At 38.3% G+C, this 18,916-nt stretch overlaps 2 protein-coding genes across 4 annotated transcripts; both read left to right on the top strand.

Annotated features, from left to right (window-relative positions):
• Positions 1 to 2,613: 2,613 nt before the first annotated feature.
• Positions 2,614 to 8,679, top strand: gnl3l (G protein nucleolar 3 like). Its single transcript, XM_004571916.3, has 15 exons — positions 2,614 to 2,716; positions 2,813 to 2,856; positions 3,398 to 3,505; positions 3,590 to 3,706; positions 3,783 to 3,866; positions 4,564 to 4,699; positions 4,773 to 4,876; positions 4,998 to 5,142; positions 5,320 to 5,407; positions 6,581 to 6,758; positions 6,878 to 7,020; positions 7,110 to 7,246; positions 7,387 to 7,553; positions 7,665 to 7,836; positions 8,581 to 8,679. The coding sequence occupies exons 1-15, from the start codon at positions 2,704 to 2,706 to the stop codon at positions 8,643 to 8,645; spliced, it is 1,701 nt and encodes a 566-aa protein (XP_004571973.1). The 5' UTR covers positions 2,614 to 2,703; the 3' UTR covers positions 8,646 to 8,679.
• Positions 8,680 to 9,124: 445 nt separating this feature from the next.
• Positions 9,125 to 18,252, top strand: tfe3b (transcription factor binding to IGHM enhancer 3b). Of its 3 annotated transcripts, none has more exons than XM_012924920.3 (9): positions 9,125 to 9,286; positions 12,975 to 13,208; positions 13,319 to 13,543; positions 14,015 to 14,110; positions 14,787 to 14,898; positions 15,013 to 15,063; positions 15,256 to 15,331; positions 15,482 to 15,629; positions 16,867 to 18,252. In XM_012924920.3, exons 2-9 carry the CDS (start codon positions 13,008 to 13,010, stop codon positions 17,323 to 17,325), a joined length of 1,368 nt encoding a protein of 455 aa, XP_012780374.1. In that variant the 5' UTR covers positions 9,125 to 9,286; positions 12,975 to 13,007; the 3' UTR covers positions 17,326 to 18,252. The 3 variants fall into 3 exon arrangements, with proteins under 3 accessions (XP_012780374.1, XP_004571974.1, XP_076739881.1); XM_004571917.3 differs by having other exon boundaries at positions 9,126 to 9,286; positions 15,007 to 15,063; positions 16,867 to 18,251; XM_076883766.1 differs by lacking the exon at positions 9,125 to 9,286 and having other exon boundaries at positions 12,989 to 13,208; positions 15,007 to 15,063.
• The last annotated feature ends 664 nt before the right edge of the window (positions 18,253 to 18,916 follow it).

The following is an 18,916-nucleotide window of genomic DNA, read 5'->3' as shown; positions in this document are numbered from 1 at the left end:
CCTTTCTCTCAAGCGAACTGTCAATCCGGAGAGATTAAAAGGTTCCAGAGCAAACTTGCCAGACGTGAAGGGTTACGGAGTAAACAGGTCAGACATCAGATGCCAACGTGAGGCGTTCCTGCTAATCTGATTTGTGAGGATGTGAGAAATTGTCACCTTCATTATCACGGCACTCACACTACCAGAACATCAAGAAACAGCTGCAAGAGCAACAGTGTCCTCTGATGCCTTGGGTAAAATCTGAACATGCTAAAACAAATACAAATGTGGCATTTAACATGTTATACTATATTAAACACCTGATCCAAAGTCTGGCACAGGACTGTACCCTTTAATGCTACAGATGTTGGGAGAATGGGACTGCCACCAACAGTGGGTGACGACAGGAAATCGTGAGGGTCATACAAAATGACACAGCATGGATGACAGAAATCATATATGCAGGAATAAATAACAATTTTGTGTTTCAACTCATTGTAGGGTGTCTTCCTCTCTCATGTTTATTAAAATAATTGCCAACATAGGACAGTATTGCCAGGAGTTGATACAGTTGGTACATTTTTAGTCCCTTTAAAGCATGACTCAGCAGTACAGACAACACTAACTGAGTAAAAAAAAGTAAATAACCGATTTATAACCAGAAATGAGAGTAAAGGAAATTAGGAACTACTTACTGAACAGTTTGAATTGCAACAGCCAACCTCATTAAAGAGTAGAGCAACTTCACAAAGAAAGGCATTAGCAAATATTCTGCATTGGAAAAGAAGTAATAAAGTATTACTAAAGTAATACAATGTCTGACTGTGTTTAGTTCAGGTTTAAAAATGGCTTATAACATTGTTAATCTTCAGGTGTACACCTTAAAGCCTCACATTCTGTTGTCAGGAGAATAAGACTACAATGTTCTCGAGAGCTTACAAAACACGACACAGTGGATTACGTTTTTTTTTCTTTTTAAAAAAAAATATTGTTGATGCTCCCAAACTGCTAGTTTAAATCAAGAGTGAACTTAACTGTTTTCATTTAACATGCTAATGTTTTAATTAAAATTACTCTTCCTTTCTTTAACAAAACCGTATTCAGAATTTAATGGTAATTTTCACTTATACTTTGCATATAAAACAAGGTTAATATTAACATGTTTCACGTACCACTACTCTCTACTCCACTGATTCAATTCAGGGTCATGCTGAGGCTGGAGACTGTCCCAGGTGGGTGAGAGGCAGGGTGCACGCCGTAGGCTGCAATGATAACATGCATTTAATCATGCAAGTCTTTTTATTAAATATGATTATGGATGGACTGCCACTGATAATGCTTTTATTTTATTTTATTTATTTTATTTATTTTAAGACAGATTGCGAACTCAGAGTTCTTTGCATGCGCCACCTTTCTCAGCTTCAATAGTCATCCTCTTTGAAATCAGGCCATTTCTGGGGTTAAGATTGCAAGAGTTTGTTTTGATAACTTGAAAATATCATTATTAGCTATAATAGAAGTAAAAATAATGTCTTTATCAGCTATAATAACATTCTGGTAGTGTTTGCTGTTCATAAATAGAAAAAAATCACAATCTTTTACATTTCTCTATTTTCTCCACATGGTTTAAGAATTGCAGTGTTCATTTATTATAACGACTTTTTATTAAACATTTTTTCCTATGTTTTGTTTGTTTGTTTGGGCTTCTTGTTTTTGTTGTTGTTGTATTATTTTAACATGTTCAAAATAAAGCCACATTGCATCTCAATAAGGAGAGATCGTTAGAAGGAACTAAACATAACTTATTGATATACAGAATTCAATAAAGGTATTTGCCGATTAGACTCTGATGGCCCAAAAAAGCACAAATGGAATGACAGGGATTAGGGCAAGACCCCCGGAGTCTAGACACTGTTGGTAGAGATGGAGATGGAGGCTTGAATTGAGCCTGAGAATCAAGGGGGAGGTGGAGATGGGGAGGAGGTGGGGTGCACGAAGGCGTCTGCAAGGGAGACTGACTGATGAGCAGTGATATTTAAAGTACGCAGAGTGGAGGCTGGTTGGCTTAAAGTAGGCTGACTAGACCAGTGATGCCACAATGAGCTTGACAGCGTGGAAAAGTGAAAGTGATGTAAAGCTTAGATTAACCACCAAACACCTGGAAAGCAGACAGATATGTGACTACAAATCTTCCGCAATGAACTTGTGCATAAATTCATTACATTGGTGCCAGAGCCATTTCAGTGAAGACTCTTTACCAGATGCATTTGCGTGAAATGTTGCATAACCTCAAAGTTATGCTAGGCCACTGTTTGAGCTATCTCCTGGTTCCTGTTCTATGCATTGTAATGACTTTGGAATTAAGTTAGAATCAAAAAACCGAATGAGAAAAACGATGCTGTCCAAAACATATTCATGAGTTAAAATGAACTAGCCCCTGTCTCAAAAGTGCCTTTTTGTTATTTCTTGGTTAGCCCAAAACAGTTTCTGTTATAATTTGTGCATTATAATGGTAATGACAACATATTACAATAATAATATTATAACGCAAGCACTTAAATTCTCTATCTACGCTGTCAGTTACAACTTAAATATGTTTATTTTTCTAAGCTTTTATTTCGACATTTAACCGGATGTTGTTGTTGACGTCATCGTGTGCGCATGTCCACCTCTTTGGGAAGCAGTACACGTGAAGTCTGAGAAGAGCAAGGCTAGGGTGAAGTTATGTCTAAAGCTAGTAGGTATCCATCAGTTTATAGCTGAAAGTATTGACTCACTGAATGCGTGAAATGACATTTAAACGTCTTCGTTTTGTATTTTTTGCATTTAACAGAACAGAAACGAGCCAAACGACTCGGGTTCAGTGCGAAGTTTAAGGTGAGTGCTACAAAGCTAATGTTATCTGTCGCTAACTTTTAGCCCTGCTGGAGCAGTCAGTAATAGTTCGGTTGGTACTGAACTGGCGCTGAGAACCGAGCTTCTCAGCGCCCGTATGTAGTCGGTGTCACACTTTAAACGTTTTTCATGTTTTCACCAAACATTTAGGAAACATTTCATTGTGACGCCAAGACAAGCAAAAACATTGTAGGCACCACTGGGAGATCTATGACACTTTCATTAGTCCCTCGGTTGGGAAAGTCACAGTAGCAGGTTTACAGCGGGAAAATGAATAGAGCAGGAATAAATAGATGCGGGATAGCCAAAAACAACTGGACTATATGGTAATAAAAGTCAAATGTACACTGTGCATAGAGTATATTGTATTTGAGCTTATCAGTGGTAGTGATTTGTATCTTTACCATGGTTGGCTGCATTTATCATTCAATGTAAACAAGACAGTAAAATGAATGCTTTTGCTTTCAAGTGCTGTGCTGATGAGCTAAAATATATTACAACTCCCTGTGTGTTTATCCTACAGGCTAAAGATGGAAGAAAGGGGGATGCTTCGGGGCGGAGAAATACAGAACAGTCCCCTGCTCAGACTGTCAAGGACAGCAGAAACCCAGAAGAAATCAGGAAACAAAGGGTACGTCCTTTGAAAGTCTTGGCTGTACCAGATTTGATGGCAAATTGGTGAATCATTCTCTTATGTCACATCTTACTACATTAGCTTCAGGACCTTCAGGAGAAGCAGAAATTGTCTCGAGAACGAGAGCTTATGAAGAGGAGAAATTTGCAAACCTTCCAGAATGACATCCTTCAGCGACAAAGGGAGTTTGAGCAGAGGGTAAGCACGATACTCTAACTGCATACTTTACAGTTTGCTGCTGTGGTCATTACCATATTCTTCTTTGTCCTCACAGGAGACAGAGATGCAGAGTTTAGAAAAGCATGTCAACTTTGAAAATGAGAATTCAAGGAAAGCATATTACAGAGAATTTAAAAAGGTATGTAATTGCACTGCACACTGGTCTGTATATGGACCACAACAAGAATTAATCTTCTTATTTTAGACTAAATGAAATTTTGACATTCTTTAAAATCACTCTGTATCATTCAGTATCTTATAGCCTGTTTCCTCTAGTACATACTCTGGTCGGCTTGGCTCGACTCAACTTGGTTTTTAGGGTTTTCCATTAGGTGGTAGTACTAGGTACTTCAGCAGTAGTAGCTGGGTTCTCGACCTGGCTTCCAAGCAATCTGAGGTGATTCGAAAATGTGACATCAACAGACTGCATGCCACTAATTGGCTAGTCAGAGACATCACTCGAAGAGTCATGAAATAGTCTCTTTCACAAAAATCAATGCTGTCAGTTTTCGAACTCGAAAATGAGGGAATTGGTTACGCAAAAAACAACACTGTGATCCCAGGGACTGGCAAAACGACATACACCAAGCAGGAGTTTTACCATCGGCTTCACGTCCTCCTTTGTTGTGGTGTTTGTGTCACATACAAATGATGTCATGGGACTTTCACTCCATGTTGCTAAAATGACCACGTGCACATTAGCTGGTACCTGGTTGTTATGGAAAATGACTGAACTTGAGTCAAGCCAAGTAGGTACTAGTCAAAAAGGGCTATTAGAAACATGATGGATGAGAGAGGAGTTGACATGAGCGTTATTTGACATGCTGCTTTTTAAGGTTGTGGAGGCATCTGATGTGATTCTGGAGGTACTGGACGCGCGTGACCCTCTTGGCTGCAGATGTCCTCAGGTGGAACAGGCGGTCATTCAGAGTGGAACGAACAAGAAGATAGTTTTAGTCCTCAATAAAATTGGTAAGAAGGCCACTAACATTGTACATATCTCATTTGTTTATTAAAATAGTAAATGGCTTTACTTTGGTTCCAGATTTGGTGTCAAAAGAAATAGTGGAAAAGTGGATAAAGTATCTTAGAAATGAGTTCCCCACTGTGGCTTTTAAAGCATCTACTCAGCAGCAGACTAAGAACTTGGTGAGTAGTGAAGCAGTTATGCTCTAATTATCTAGAAATAAAGATTAAATCCAGGCTGTACTTTGTTTTTAAATGTGACTCCGGCATGAACTCTGCACATTATGTCTCCTGCCATGGGAAGAAACGCAGCAACGTTCCAGTGACACAAGCCACCACAGAGCTTCTCAGCACCAGTGCTTGTATTGGAGCAGACTGCTTGATGAAGCTACTGGGCAACTATTGCCGCAACCTGGATATAAAGACAGCCATCACTGTAGGTGTTGTAGGTAAGTGCCGTGCCCTGAAATTCTGAGAGCACCAATAAGTTGGCTACAGACAATCTGTCTACACAAAATGTCTTCGAGGCCAGATTGAATCAAAGGTTACACACTGCTGTTTTTGTACCAGGTTTTCTTCTTTCGAGTAAATAGGATTTTTTTTTTCGTTCCATTAATGTTTTGCAGGTTTTCCTAATGTTGGAAAGAGTAGTTTGATCAACAGTCTGAAACGAGCACGAGCATGTAATGTTGGAGCCACACCAGGTGTCACCAAGTAAGTACACATTAACATGCTCAACCTACATGCCTACACTTGTTTTCTAGGCAAGGCAAGGCAAATTTATTTGTATAGCACAATTCAACAACAAGGTGATTCAAAGTGCTTTACAGAGACATTAGAAACAAAAACAAATAAAAAGCATGATTTAAAATTGATTAAAACAAGCAAACAAACTAACTAAACACACACATTTCACACCTGTTCGCGCGATCTGAACCCTTATCGTAAGGGGAGCTACCAGTCCTTCTGTGGACGAGCTACTTTCTATTTTAAATTCCCTGAATTTAAAATACTCTCTAGACCCAGTCTAGACCCAGCTGGGGAGCTACCCAGAGCTCTAAACCCACTTAACAAACAAACAAACAAACAAAACAATATATAAAATCAAAACAGATAAAATCAGAACAGTAGATAAAATCAGTAGTTAATGTAAGTTTTGAAATTTAAGCTTAACAAACAAACAAAACAGTATATAAAATCAAAACAGATAAAATCAGAAATATTTTTCTAGATTTACTCTGTGACCCTGAAGCGTGAAATGATTTCCAGAAAATTAGAATGTTTGAAACTTTTTGATACTGGAATGTTTATTGAACTTTCTGACATTTTTTTAAAATATTAAGTTAATACATCTATTATTGTGAGTTTCACGTAATTTTTGGTACATCAGCATTTTTGTGCTTTTTTTATTTTTATTTTTATTTTTTTACTTTTTTGGGGGGTGGGGATCAAAACACTTGCACAAATTTGACAACTTGCTTTAAGTCTTGCTTTGTTTCCTGAAAAGTGAGTGAACACGAGTCACAGCCCCTGCCCAGATTTAGAGTTTTTATTATTACAGCTTAGGAAAGCTAATTAATGTTCACATTTGTGAAGTAGGTACTTGTGAAAAACAAGTTGCATTATGGTAATTAATTAATGTTCCATCATTCAACTTCATCATCTCAGCTATAAAAATAAAAAAATAATTCAGTTTTTACACACACACACACACACACACACACACACACACACACACACACACACACACACACAGGGATGCAACCTCAGTGTAGTGAAGGCATACTTGGCAACTGTGCCAACTTTATATGTTCGTCTAACAAGACACAATTATGATGTGCATATTAATCCTGCCATGGTGTTCTTGATGGGTTTTCTGGATTTCAGGTGTCTTCAAGAGGTACATTTGGACAAACACATAAAGCTTCTGGACTGTCCCGGTATTGTCATGGCAACATCAACGACAGACGCCGCAATGATTCTTCGCAACTGTGTTAAAATCGAACAGCTTGTTGATCCCCTTCCACCCGTGGAAGCCATCCTCAGAAGGTGCAACAAGGCACAAGTAGGTCATGCTACCTCTTCAGCAACTGTACTGAATGATAACAGTGCAACTGTACTGAGCACTGAATAATAAGTAGTTCAAACAATGGCTTTGGGGTTGTTGTTTTTTTGGAAACACAGATCATGGAGCACTACGGTGTCCCAGACTTTCATACAGCTCTGGAGTTCTTGGCATTGCTCGCCCGTCGGCAAGGCAAACTGAGGAAGGGGGGGCTGCCGGACACTGACAAGGCAGCCAAGAGTGTACTAATGGACTGGACCGGGTTGGTATAGCTTTTTAAAGTTCTAGAAATGATATTGAAGCAACGGCTCAGTTTAAGCACTGTTAAATTCCCAAAGTTATGTTTCTTAGGGGAAGGATTAGCTACTTCACACACCCTCCAGAGACACACACTCTTCCTACACACGTCAGTGCTGAGATCGTTACAGAAATGGGAAAAGCCTTTGACTGGGACGAGCTGGAAAAGGGAAATCAGGAGGTTCTTGCAGGTAAGCAAGTTATAATTAACAGTATCACAGTCAGGCAAATTAAATGGAACATGATGATAATATAAAACCACATGATTTGATCATGTAAACCTGTTCAGATAACTTTAGACTAAATGGTTTGTGCTTTCCTCTGTGTCCAGAGTCGTCTTGTCCTGACATTCAAATGGGATTCTGCATGGAAACCACTGGGCTGACACAGGGAGGCCAGGGCGAGTTGCACTGTGATCTGGGCTTGGAAGGAGGATCAGTGGAAGCATCATCCTCGAAAGAGGAAACTGAATCTATGGAGGATGATCAGGATCCAGAGGTGAGAAGCAGCAGTAGCCTTAAATTGTGGGTGAATTATAGTATATGATGACTGTGAATGCTGTTATTCATCTCACGTTTTATTTCTGCTATTTTGTTCCATTCAAAACAGTTTGGACCAATGACAGTGGAAATAAAATCACAGAAAAAGACAGAGGTACCCGCAACGGATGCTGCATCCAAGGCTCCGGATTTAAAGAATATCTTGAACGTGGACCCTCTGCTGCAGGGTCAGGCACTCCTGGCTGCGGGCAAGAAGAGGAAGAAGCTACAGAAAAGAGCTGGTTTGTGCAATTATTCATCTCAGTGTAATACTAATACTCACATTTTAGATATTTTACAACCGCTCCATGAATCCAGTTCACTACATTCAATTCACTAATATAATTCACATCCTTTTTAAAACACTGTGGAAGTAATGATTCATGGGTCTGTGTTGCGTCCTCTGGCACTGTTTCAGCATTGTTTATTGATGATTTTAACTGATAACTTATCGAGTGCACCGTAATACTCTGCACAGACTCAGATAAAAGCAGTAAAATTGATTGGACCGTGCCTCACAGGACAGCTAAACAGTGATCAAAAATATGATAAGAAACCAGCTCACAGCTTTTCTTCATTAGCCAAGTCAGTCATGATCACAATTCAAAGAAGTATGCATTTCACTTAATTAAATTATTGTGTTTGTTTTGATATTAGCAACTTTCTTTCATAAACCATTGTAAGTAAAAAGTAGAAAGACATCCTGAGCTAAGATCAGAACAAATCTATCAAGCGAGTTGGGTTTCGTCACAAAAATGTCGCTATACAGAGATAAAATTATTGATGTATTTGGAAAAGAAACCTCTGCTGCTAGCAGTTTGGTCAGCACAGAAAGTCGTGGTATCAACCAGCTCCTCAGTTTTTGTCCAAAAGGTTGCTTGTATGTGATTTGTGACACTTTTAGCATTTTTGTTTTTAAAATTTATTATAGAAATGATCTAGATTTTGCCCTAATGCTTTCTGGGTTCTTTTTCTTTGCTCTGCAGACAAACTTGCCACCAAACTCTCAGACACATTGACATCTGCAATGGACTTCTCATTTTCAGACTAAAATATTACCAAAATAAAATGATGAATTTAATGAATCCATTTTGGTGGTTTGTCTTTCTTTGACATGGCTATTATTGTTGTTGGGTTAAACATGTGCAGCAGTGAACCTGAGAAAAATTGTTTCTGAGGCCCTTAATACTTTCTTTGAAACTAAGTTTTTTTTTTTTTTTTTTTCTTTGTTTGGTTTTTTTTTTTTTTTTTTTTTTTTTTACGTCGTCCCTGGTAGATTATATTCCTGTTCAGACACCGGGTATTATAAATATTGCGATTTGAATAGTTGTAATATTATTGATGTAATACTTATACTAAGAATTACTTCTTTACTTTTTTGAATAGCTAACCTCTGCGGCACTATTGGCAGACTAACATAGATTAAAATGTGTCACATTTATGAATTATAGCAGCACTTCAATACTATAAGAGGACACTTTATTCAAGATATCGTTTTGAAAATACAACTTTAAAATTAACAAGTTCCGGGTAAGTTGCGTAAGATGACGTAAGGCCGTCGGCCTGAGGTAAACAACGGTAGAGCGGAGGCTAGTGACTATCAAGTTAGTTTTCACGGATCTGAAGAAATGGCAAAGAAAGCGAAGGACTCAGTGGATGTGTGGCTGTAACTCCTCTTACACTAATCAGATAGTACGTATCTTTAATCTGAAAGAGGTATGTGGCTGTGTAGCGTTAGCTTGTCGCAATGAGGGCTAGCTAGCTCAGATTCAACTTCCTATTTTTACTTGGCCGTCGAGGGGTCGTACGAGTACTGAAATAGCACTGCCTTCAGCTAAAATAGCAACCTTCTAACAAGTGGACTATCACTGGATAGCTTCAAAGTAAATAGTATACGATGGAAATTCTAGCTTGAATTGCTTGTCCTCACATAACGTTGATCTGGGCCCGTTAGCAGCACTGAGCTGTCAAACGAACACCGCCAATTCATGACGATAGAACCTAGCTCGCCAAAAATAGAAATTACGAAAAATGTGTAAAGTAAACAGCAACCTCCCAACTGTCTGTCTAAATGGTTCCAGAGTTAACCCATTTAAATGATGTTGTTAAAACTGAATTGGATCTTTTATGTTGTCAGGGGGGAATCTCTGTTAAGAAGGTAGGCGACCACTATTTCAGTTTCAGTTTTCAGTTGTATTTGTCATATGCAAGTTAGCACAGGGTCAACATCGCAATGAAATGTATTTGACGAGCAGAAGACAGTCACTCAGCAGAATGGTACAGTAGAAAAAAATAAAATAATAAAAAATAAATAGAAAAATAGTAAGAGCAAAATATTAAAAAGATGTAGTAAAAGAAAAAGATTTTCAGTTAACTGACTAAATATATATATATATATATATATATATATATATATATATATATATATATATATATATATATATATAATGTATGTACACACTAGTGATTAAATAAAGAAAATCTTAATGTGGGGGGCGGGCAGATGGGATATTGCACAGGAATGAGCAGCAGTACAAATTAAACAGTACAAAAGTACGCGTACGCCTGCCGTGCGGCGAGTAGGCGGGGTCTGTACTCAGTCTGCCTCGACCAAATTATCGACACACTTCAAGCAACAATACAATCTTAAACTAATCACTACGCTCGCAGAAAATAGACAAAGGATGATCACGGGTATTTTTTTCCCCATCTGTGGTGTTTTTATCTTGTCAGTGAGTAATGACACGCAGACAAGATAAAAACTGTCGAACTGTTACAGTTCAATGGCTTAAAGTGACACCAACTCCCTTTGGTGTTCGTCTGCCTAAAAGTGATTGTCTGCCAAAAACTGATTTCCAATGTTTCCGTGTATTTTTTTTATGTGTAATATCTTTACGTATGTTCGTAAATAGACTTCGGTGAACAGGGTTTACAAAGGGGTTATATATAGAATTAAAAAATTATCAGTTTTTCAAGTATCTTCACAACTCTGTGTTATTGTACTTACATTATAACCAATCCGGTCCTTTATCCCTACTTAAAATATTTTTACAGAACTATTGTAATATTTGCTGCCATTTCTGCTGTCTTCTTGGCCAACTTACTCTTACAAAAGACATTTTTAATGTTAATGAGATTGTTTTTAACTGCAAAAATAAAGATTATATAAAAGTCACTGCCAAAAACTGATTGTGGCTTCTACCTTGTTACACGAATGTTGTTTGTGGCTCAAGATGACTATATGTCATCCACGAGGGATGCATTTGACATCTGTTTCATATATTATAGCCCAACAAGTTACTTATAGCAGTTTAAATACGAGCAATAAATTTTTGGCAAATACCGGAAATCAGTTTTTGGCAGACAATCACTTTTTGGCACAACACCTGTATTTGCCAAAAAATGCCCGTATTTAAACTGCTGTAAATGACATGTTGGCCTATAATCTATGAAACATATGTTATATATATTTATGTTAATATATATGAGATATATTCTTAACTTTGAGCCACAAACAATATCCCCATCACCAGGTAGAAGCTGCAATCCAATCCGTTTTTGACAAAGTGATTTTTATATATAATTTATCTATCTAGCTAAACACTCTCACTGCCATTAAAAATATATTTTTAAAGAGTGATCTGGGCCAGAGGGTATCAAAAAAGCAACAATATAACATAACATTTTTTAATTAAATTTTTTTTTTAGAATGACATTTTGTTAATTTTTGTCTGTTTTTGTTTTATACTTTGTCATCCCTGTTTGAAGCACTTTGTGATCTTTTATCTAGAAAGGTGCTATATAAATAGAACTTTACTTACTTAATATTTCTGCTAATTTTCATCAGAATAAGTGTCTGTTTCTGCAAACATATTTTAAGTGGCCAAATTCATAAAGTAACTTGCAAAAGAGGTAATTTCTTTTTTTATATATACACCCACTCCAACACTCATGTTTACAGTAATTTCACTAATATAAGCATAGACATCATGATCAATTGTGGGTTAACAACACTCTTGGGACACTCCCAATAGGGTTTAAAAATCTGGGACTTTCCACCAGTTGCTCTTGGAACTGAAGAAGCTTGTCGGATGAGAGGTGAAACATCAAGAAATTTAAAGAAGTCCAGTCACTTTTCTTTCAAAGCTCCTTACAAAGAAATGACACATAAAAAATGCATAGAAACATCGGAAATTTTTTGGCAGATGGTCACTTTTTGGCATAACGCCCAGCTGATGTTTTTCCTTTTCTGAGAAATCACTTCTCTTGTATGGAATTACTAAGGTTTCAGAATTTTCTGCAAAATATCTGTGTGAGTGTGGTGTAATAGAATATCAATCCATGTATGTTTAATTACATTTGTTTAAAAAATAATAATTCTGAAGTATTCAGATGTGCAAAAAAAAGGTGTATTAATCTATGTAAATATATATATAAGTGCCAACTTGGTCTAATACAAGGTGCTGGAGATGTAAACAGATACACATATTTGCAGATCTGCTGTGGCTGAAGTGCAACAAAGAAATGTAAGCAGCAGACCAGTTGGCCTTTTTAAGTTGTCTCCAGTTCTTGGGCCAAACTTTGTCTTTTCAGCCATTAATATTTATATATGCACTTATATGCACACACATACTTTAAATGCACTTCAACAGTTTTCTGTACACTTTTAAGCAGGCACTTGGAGAGCCCTTAACAAATGTACAAATCTTTGTGCAAAAATGGGCTGAGATACAGTTACACAATTCTTCACATTCGTAAATAATTCTGTTGCAATAGTAACCTTGTAATGCTCATTGGGACTGCTGAGCATGGTTGAAACAAGATCTATTTGAGTCTCCTGTGTCTCTGAGTAACAGATACAACTGTACCGGACATAACAGAGGGTATATATTAAAAAAAGGGGAAGTGAAAATGACAATAAAGAAGTCGGGGCTTGAAGAAGCTTTAAAGGCAGCAGATTAGAGAAACTAGATTTGTATAAGTACCATTGTAACTAAGTAACAGTCCCACTACTAATTCAAGATCTTAACGTATTTTAACGTATTTAAATGACTGATTGAAAACCAACAGCTTTCGGGGGTGTTGCAGTCTTACTAATGGTGTTGATTTGTTTGGCATTTTAAAGTAATTTGTTAACATTTTTAATGAAAACAGTTTTGTTAAGTTGTACAATTATGTATTGAATTCTACAGGTCATATCACAAACTTCTGATGGCTTTGGAACTTAATTACTCAGATTATTTCAAACCAAACTAAGCATTTTCTATGTAAATGTATTTTAGACCTGGCAGTGACATCTGGAATTCTCATCAGAATATTAAAGTGTAGGATTCTGATTTGTGGATTGAGTGGTGTAATAACATCGCATGCTGTCCTACAGGTCCATCCCTAGATCCCTGGATCCGTCTCAGCCATGTCGTCACGTGTGTTGCTGCGGCAGCAGCTGATGCGGGAACAAGCCCAGGAGCAGGAGAGACGCGAGGCTCTTGCTCAGCAACAACAGGCATCTGCCTCTCAGCTTCGGGCCACCAACTCGACTCCAGCTATCTCTGTCACTCTGCCACCTAATGCCGCCCGGCCCCCTCCAGCACAGGTGCCCGTGGAGGTGCTGAAAGTAAGAGCGACCTGTTTTGTTTTAAATTTTTAGCACTGTGTGTGTGTGTGTGTGTGTGTGTGTGTGTGTGTGTCAGTCCACCAGCCCCTAACAGCTGTTTGAATGATCAGGTGCAGACCCACTTGGAGAACCCCACCAAGTACCACATCCAGCAGGCACAGAGGCAGCAGGTGAAGCAGTACCTCTCCACCACTCTGGGAAACAAGGCGATTCCTCAGACCTTGTCTCTGTCCCCCGCCCCCCAGTCCAGTTCTGCCCCAGAAGTGGCCCCTACTGCCAGCAGCGCCCCTAATAGTCCTATGGCGCTGCTCAACATCGGCTCCAACAAGGAAGAAGTAAGGGGAATTCCAACATTGATACCAGTAGTTAAATTTCCTGTGTGCGAGTTTCATTTGATGATACAGCAGATTACATAACCTTTTCAGTAGTTTCCTTTTTGGAAACTTCCAGCGCATTTTTGTGGGGAAGTTGAATATCTGTTGCTTTCTTCTTGCTCAATTAGCTTGTGTTTGCTCTGTAACAATGTGCCTGAAGGTCCCACTGTGAGGGTGCATGCTCTTTGTTGTCATACTCTCGTTGGCCTTTCGTCACAATAAGATGTTAAATACTGCACCGGCAGAATAACCGTGCCAGCACGTCTCACGCACGCATCACTGTCTTCCAAATGACGCCTCTTTAAAGCTCTCACATTGGGCTCAGATGTCTAGTGTTGCCACCTGGATTGTTTTTATACAGTGTAAATACATATTCATTACTATCACACCATTTACCTTCTGCCACGTTTGTCTCATTGTCTGTTTTTCTAGATTGACGATGTGATCGATGACATTATTAGCCTTGAATCCAGTTTTAATGACGACATCATTACGTTGATAGACTCAGGTCTTCAGCTGCCTAGCACGGTATGAAGAACTATGTATTTATTGTTCTCTCCTGAACTTCCTTTTTGAAGGTTCCTCTCCAGTTTAGAGCTTCTTCTTTAATAGTGCAGTAACAGAATAACGCAGACAGCTCCAAGTGAGTACGCTCTGTGAATGGGCGGTCTCTTTCATGTGTGGAATTCTGAAAGTTGTAAGAGCAAATATACACTTGTAGCACTCAGTTACCATTTGTCACAGAAGTGTTTCATGGGCAGGGTAAAGCTATCAGTGGATACAAGACATAGAGAAGTGAGACAAAGTCATAAAAAGTACACGGCCAGGTCAAGAAGTAATCTGCAGGGAAGAAACAGGTTTCCAAAATTTCACCGCAAAGCAAAAAATGAGGATTATGGTGATGATTTTGGAGGGCCAGAAAAAGAAGCTGACTGAGGTAAAAAGGCTTTTTCTGATTTTTGAATTGGCACTGGGTAGTCTTCATCTTTGATATGCAATAGAATATAAATGGTGGGGTTTTTCTTTGCTGTTATTATGTAGCAGCCATTTCTTTTTGATAGCATTTGTCTGATCCACAGAAACCTGCTTTGAGTCTATTTTGAACTCACAGAACCGATTGCTCTAAATGAAAGCAGCAGCATTTGCTTCAGAGTAGTCAGGTACTATTTAAGACCTATATTGGAACATGTTGTTTGTTGTGCAGCTCCCAGGAAACCTCTTGGATGTGTACCATAGCCCGGGAATGGCAGCGCCTACTCTTACTGTCAGCAACTCCTGCCCTGCTGATCTTCCAAAAATTAAAAGGGAAATTACTGGTATAGTAACTTCCTTTTATAAACACGTGTCCTGTTTCATTTATTTATTTGTTTTTTAATAAACAGTTTAGCTTTTCGTAACATGAACGCTAACATTTTGTCTGTCAGATGCAGATGCCAAAGCAATAATGAAAGAAAGGCAGAAGAAAGACAATCATAACCTCAGTAAGTCAAACCTTTGTTTGAGGTCATTTTTTTTAACTTCTTGTTTGAATATGATTACAATAAAAATATAGACCGCAATGCAGATTCAGAATCACAACATCCTATTTACTTATTCGTACACTTCTGCTTAATACCAGCTGATTGTTAGAGATAACCTCGTGTGCCTTTGCTTCCTCTCTTTGTTGGTTGCAGTTGAGAGGAGGCGTCGATTCAATATCAATGACCGCATAAAGGAGTTGGGCGCTTTGATACCGAAGTCATCAGACCCGTAAGTGGGATATTCATTTTCCACTGCTCACATGAAGTTACACTGTTTGAATTTTAATGCCTTGGGGCCACACATGCGGTGTATAAATCATGATCTTGTCCTCTGCTTCTGTTGTCTTTCCTGTCTTTACTGACATCGCAACAATGACAGAGAGATGCGCTGGAATAAAGGTACCATTCTCAAGGCTTCTGTAGACTACATCAGGAAATTGCAGAAGGAGCAGCAGAGAGCCAAGGATGTTGAGATGAGGCAGAAGAAGCTGGAGCAAGCCAACCACTCCTTAATGTTACGCATCCAGGTCGGTGTTCAGTTTTATTTATGTAGCGCTGTTTTACAGGAATGGTTATCTCAAAGTGTGTTTTGTTGTAAGATGAAGACATTAGTGAGAGAATCCTGACAATCGGATGAGGCTGTATGAGAAAGCTCCATTTTAACAGGAAGAGATCTCTAACAGAACCAGACTTGACAATGGGCAGACATCTGCCATGACCAGATTGCGGTCATGGCTTTGTTGGGTTGATGTGGTGGGTTTGCAGTGAGGTCATGATATGGCTTGATCTTCGAGGGCTTGCTAACTGTGGATTTTACAGCCATTAAAAACAAATATCTAGTATGGACATATATGCTCTCTTGAGTTCCATCTTCTGAAGGCTTTTCAGGGAGCTTTTAGAACAGCCTTATAATAAGTAATAGAATAGTGCATCTTAGAAGCTTATGTATGAACAAGTATTTCAACATCACTCCGAAAAAGGATGCCTCCGATTTACTCGGCAAAGAAAAGAAGGCTTTCTTAATTTTCTTGTTAAAGAAAACATTCTTGGTCAAAAATAATTGATTCTTCAGAGTGTTACAGGAGGCCAAGGTAGTGCCATCCAGACTAAGAATGCATCTAAATAGGAATGGATCTGAATGGATGTGTCTGGGGAACAATGGTGCATATTCCTTGAAAGTCAAAGAAAATCAAAAGCCATTTGTCCACCTTTGCTGTTTAGGTGTAGACAGAAATGTAAGCAGGGCATGAACTGCTTGTCTTCATAAATGTAGTGACTTCCACGTCCTTGGCCCTGCTCTGTTGTTGTCTTTTCACTCATATTTTTTCTAAACAAAGAAGGTCTTTGTCTTGCTGAAGAAATGTCAGTGTAACTGTCGTCACTACTGTAATACATACAGTAAGTCTGTGAAGTGTCTGCACTCATCCTGTTGGTTTACTCAGACATAAAATTTGCACAAAATACTGTAGGTGAAATCCACAAAATGTTATGTTTGCTTTATTTAGTTCTCATCTAGTTCTCAACTATTTATTTTTCTTCCTTATTGCAAATTTGGATCAACCAAAAATTCAGACTTGCTTTGTTCCATCTGTGTTTCATCTTGTTTAGACAGTTTTTTGGGTGTAAAGTTTAACACGTGGAATGAATTTTTCAATGCAAAAACATAAAAGGAGCTATGCAATATAGGAGTGCAATAGATTATGCAATAATGACATGAGTGATTTCTGGCCATCTGATTAGAAAACATGCTGTTCTTGTTTTCAGGAACTGGAAATGCAGGCACGGCTTCACGGCCTCTCAAACTCCAACAGCGTCTCTGCTCTGAGCTCCGACCCCTCTCTGCTCCAGCAGCAGTCCACAGTTCCACAGAGCAGCCAGTCTCTGGCTCCCAACACAGGAGGAGCCTCCAACCAGAACCTCCTCGGTCCGGCAGCCATTGGACAACCTTTGCCTGCCTCCTTCCTGTCCCCACCCTCCTCAGACTCTCCCGCCGGACTCACCATAAGTAGTCCGCTGGACCTGGGCAGCCTGAGCTTCGCTGAGCTCGATGACCCCCCGGCCTCCGCCCTCTACTCCGATATGGGTTTGGGAGACATACTTATGGATGACGGGTGCACTCTGTCTCCAGAGAGGATTGGCGAGCCACTGTTTTCTCCTTTGTCACCGGGTGCCTCTAAAACCAGCAGTCGCAGGAGCAGCCTTGAGATGGATGAGGACTTGTGATGATTTGCGTGTGGTCAGAGACTCCGTAGGGACAAGAATGTCAGGAAGTGCAGTTTATCCTTAAACAACTATAGCCTATTTATAGAACTGCACAACTGAACTTTAAAAAGTCAAATTTAACTATAATTATGAACAAAACTAACACCAGAAGACAGCAATTTTTTCTTTGTTTGTTTGTTTGTTTTTTGCTACACAAATTCATTATAATTGTTCCTGTTTGGAGCCAGTCAGACATCAGATGATTATGTCTGAGTTTCTGAATGCAATCTTAGTATAAAATGCAATATTGTACAATAGGGGCATGGACCTAGCATTAAGAAATGATACATTCTTAAATAGTTGTTAAGATTTCTTCAGAGATTTTAAGAGGGATATATGGTTTGCTTGAATTTATTATATGCATATTTGTAGGGAAGAAAGCTGTGAGGTTTCTTTTTCGTGACAGGACATGTTTGGCACAACTAACTTGTCAAGAAATGCCAATATATAGCATATATTTCATGTGTGTGTGTTTTTGTTTTTTGTTTTTCTTCAGACTGACTGGAATCAGGGTTTGTTAAAAGCAGTTGCATACTCATGCGTGTTGGGTTGTATCACCAGCAACTACAGAAGGGATCTCTGTAAAAAAGTGAATTGGCACATTGTGTAGTAGTTACAGCACATTGTAAATAAGAGTCTTTTATTTTGAGCAAGTTCTTTGCACCTTATTTTATGGCAGTCTATGCATTTTAAGAAAGCTTGTGTCTGTTTTTATTACTACTACATACAGCGGACAACTAAGGCCCAGGTCGCATGTATTTGTAATAAAACCTTAAAGGCCGTGAAAAAACTTCACATGCTGCTGCAGCTAGTTAGCCAAAGCAGGATTTCTTCCAGAGTAGCTACAAATTGCAAATCAGCATTTATATATATATATATATATATATATATATATATATATATATATATATATATATATATATATAATTTTTTTATTTTTTTTTCTTTAAAGTCAGTGGGAATGCAGAACAATTTTCTCCTTTTACAAAAGTACTGTAGTTCATTACAATTTTTTTTATACCTGATCATTTGATAAGTAGTTTCTGCAGACTAATGTGTGTTGTCAGTTTGTCTCCATTAACTTTGGTAATCACTGAGTAATTTTTTTAACCAGTTAGCATGTTCTAATAAATATGTGGGGTGTTTTTTGTTTGTTTGTTTTTTTGGATGATGAAAAGTGATATAATCTAATAATGGATTCCTGCTCATTGTAGTCTGAATTCAGTTGGCTCAGACCTCCTTTTTTTAAACCAACCACTAGTCTCACTTCTGTTATAACAATGTATGATGTTTTGTTGAATGAAACCTCAAGGCAATTATTATTCCATTAAATAGTCACAAACGTTAGAAAGGGTTTATTTTTATCACATGCTTACCGAACCTTGTGTACAGTTAATGAATGTGTGTTTGAGTATTTTTTTGTTTTTTCTAACACTGATGGTGCTGTTTTTAGTTAAAACAGCCAAAAATATATTTAGATCATAGCTTTGAGTGGCATTGATTGGTGGTTACAATAATTTTTTAAGCTCTCCACTGATCGTTCAGAGCGTTG

The sequence above is a fragment of the Maylandia zebra genome, linkage group LG5, assembly GCF_041146795.1.
Source record: "Maylandia zebra isolate NMK-2024a linkage group LG5, Mzebra_GT3a, whole genome shotgun sequence".
Taxonomy (NCBI): domain Eukaryota; kingdom Metazoa; phylum Chordata; class Actinopteri; order Cichliformes; family Cichlidae; genus Maylandia; species Maylandia zebra.
The sequence above is the reverse complement of the archived record's forward strand: the minus strand, read 5'-3'. Positions and strand labels throughout refer to the sequence as shown.

Coding starts and splice junctions, on each gene's coding strand:
- tfe3b (XM_076883766.1), top strand. CDS start 13,008: ATGTCGTCACGTGTGTTGCTGCGGCAGCAGCTGATGCGGGAACAAGCC. Junction 13,209..13,318: donor TGCCCGTGGAGGTGCTGAAA/GTAAGAGCGACC, acceptor TTGAATGATCAG/GTGCAGACCCACTTGGAGAA. Junction 15,630..16,866: donor CCTTAATGTTACGCATCCAG/GTCGGTGTTCAG, acceptor TCTTGTTTTCAG/GAACTGGAAATGCAGGCACG.
- gnl3l (XM_004571916.3), top strand. Junction 3,867..4,563: donor ATTACAGAGAATTTAAAAAG/GTATGTAATTGC, acceptor CTGCTTTTTAAG/GTTGTGGAGGCATCTGATGT. Junction 4,700..4,772: donor TTTAGTCCTCAATAAAATTG/GTAAGAAGGCCA, acceptor CTTTGGTTCCAG/ATTTGGTGTCAAAAGAAATA.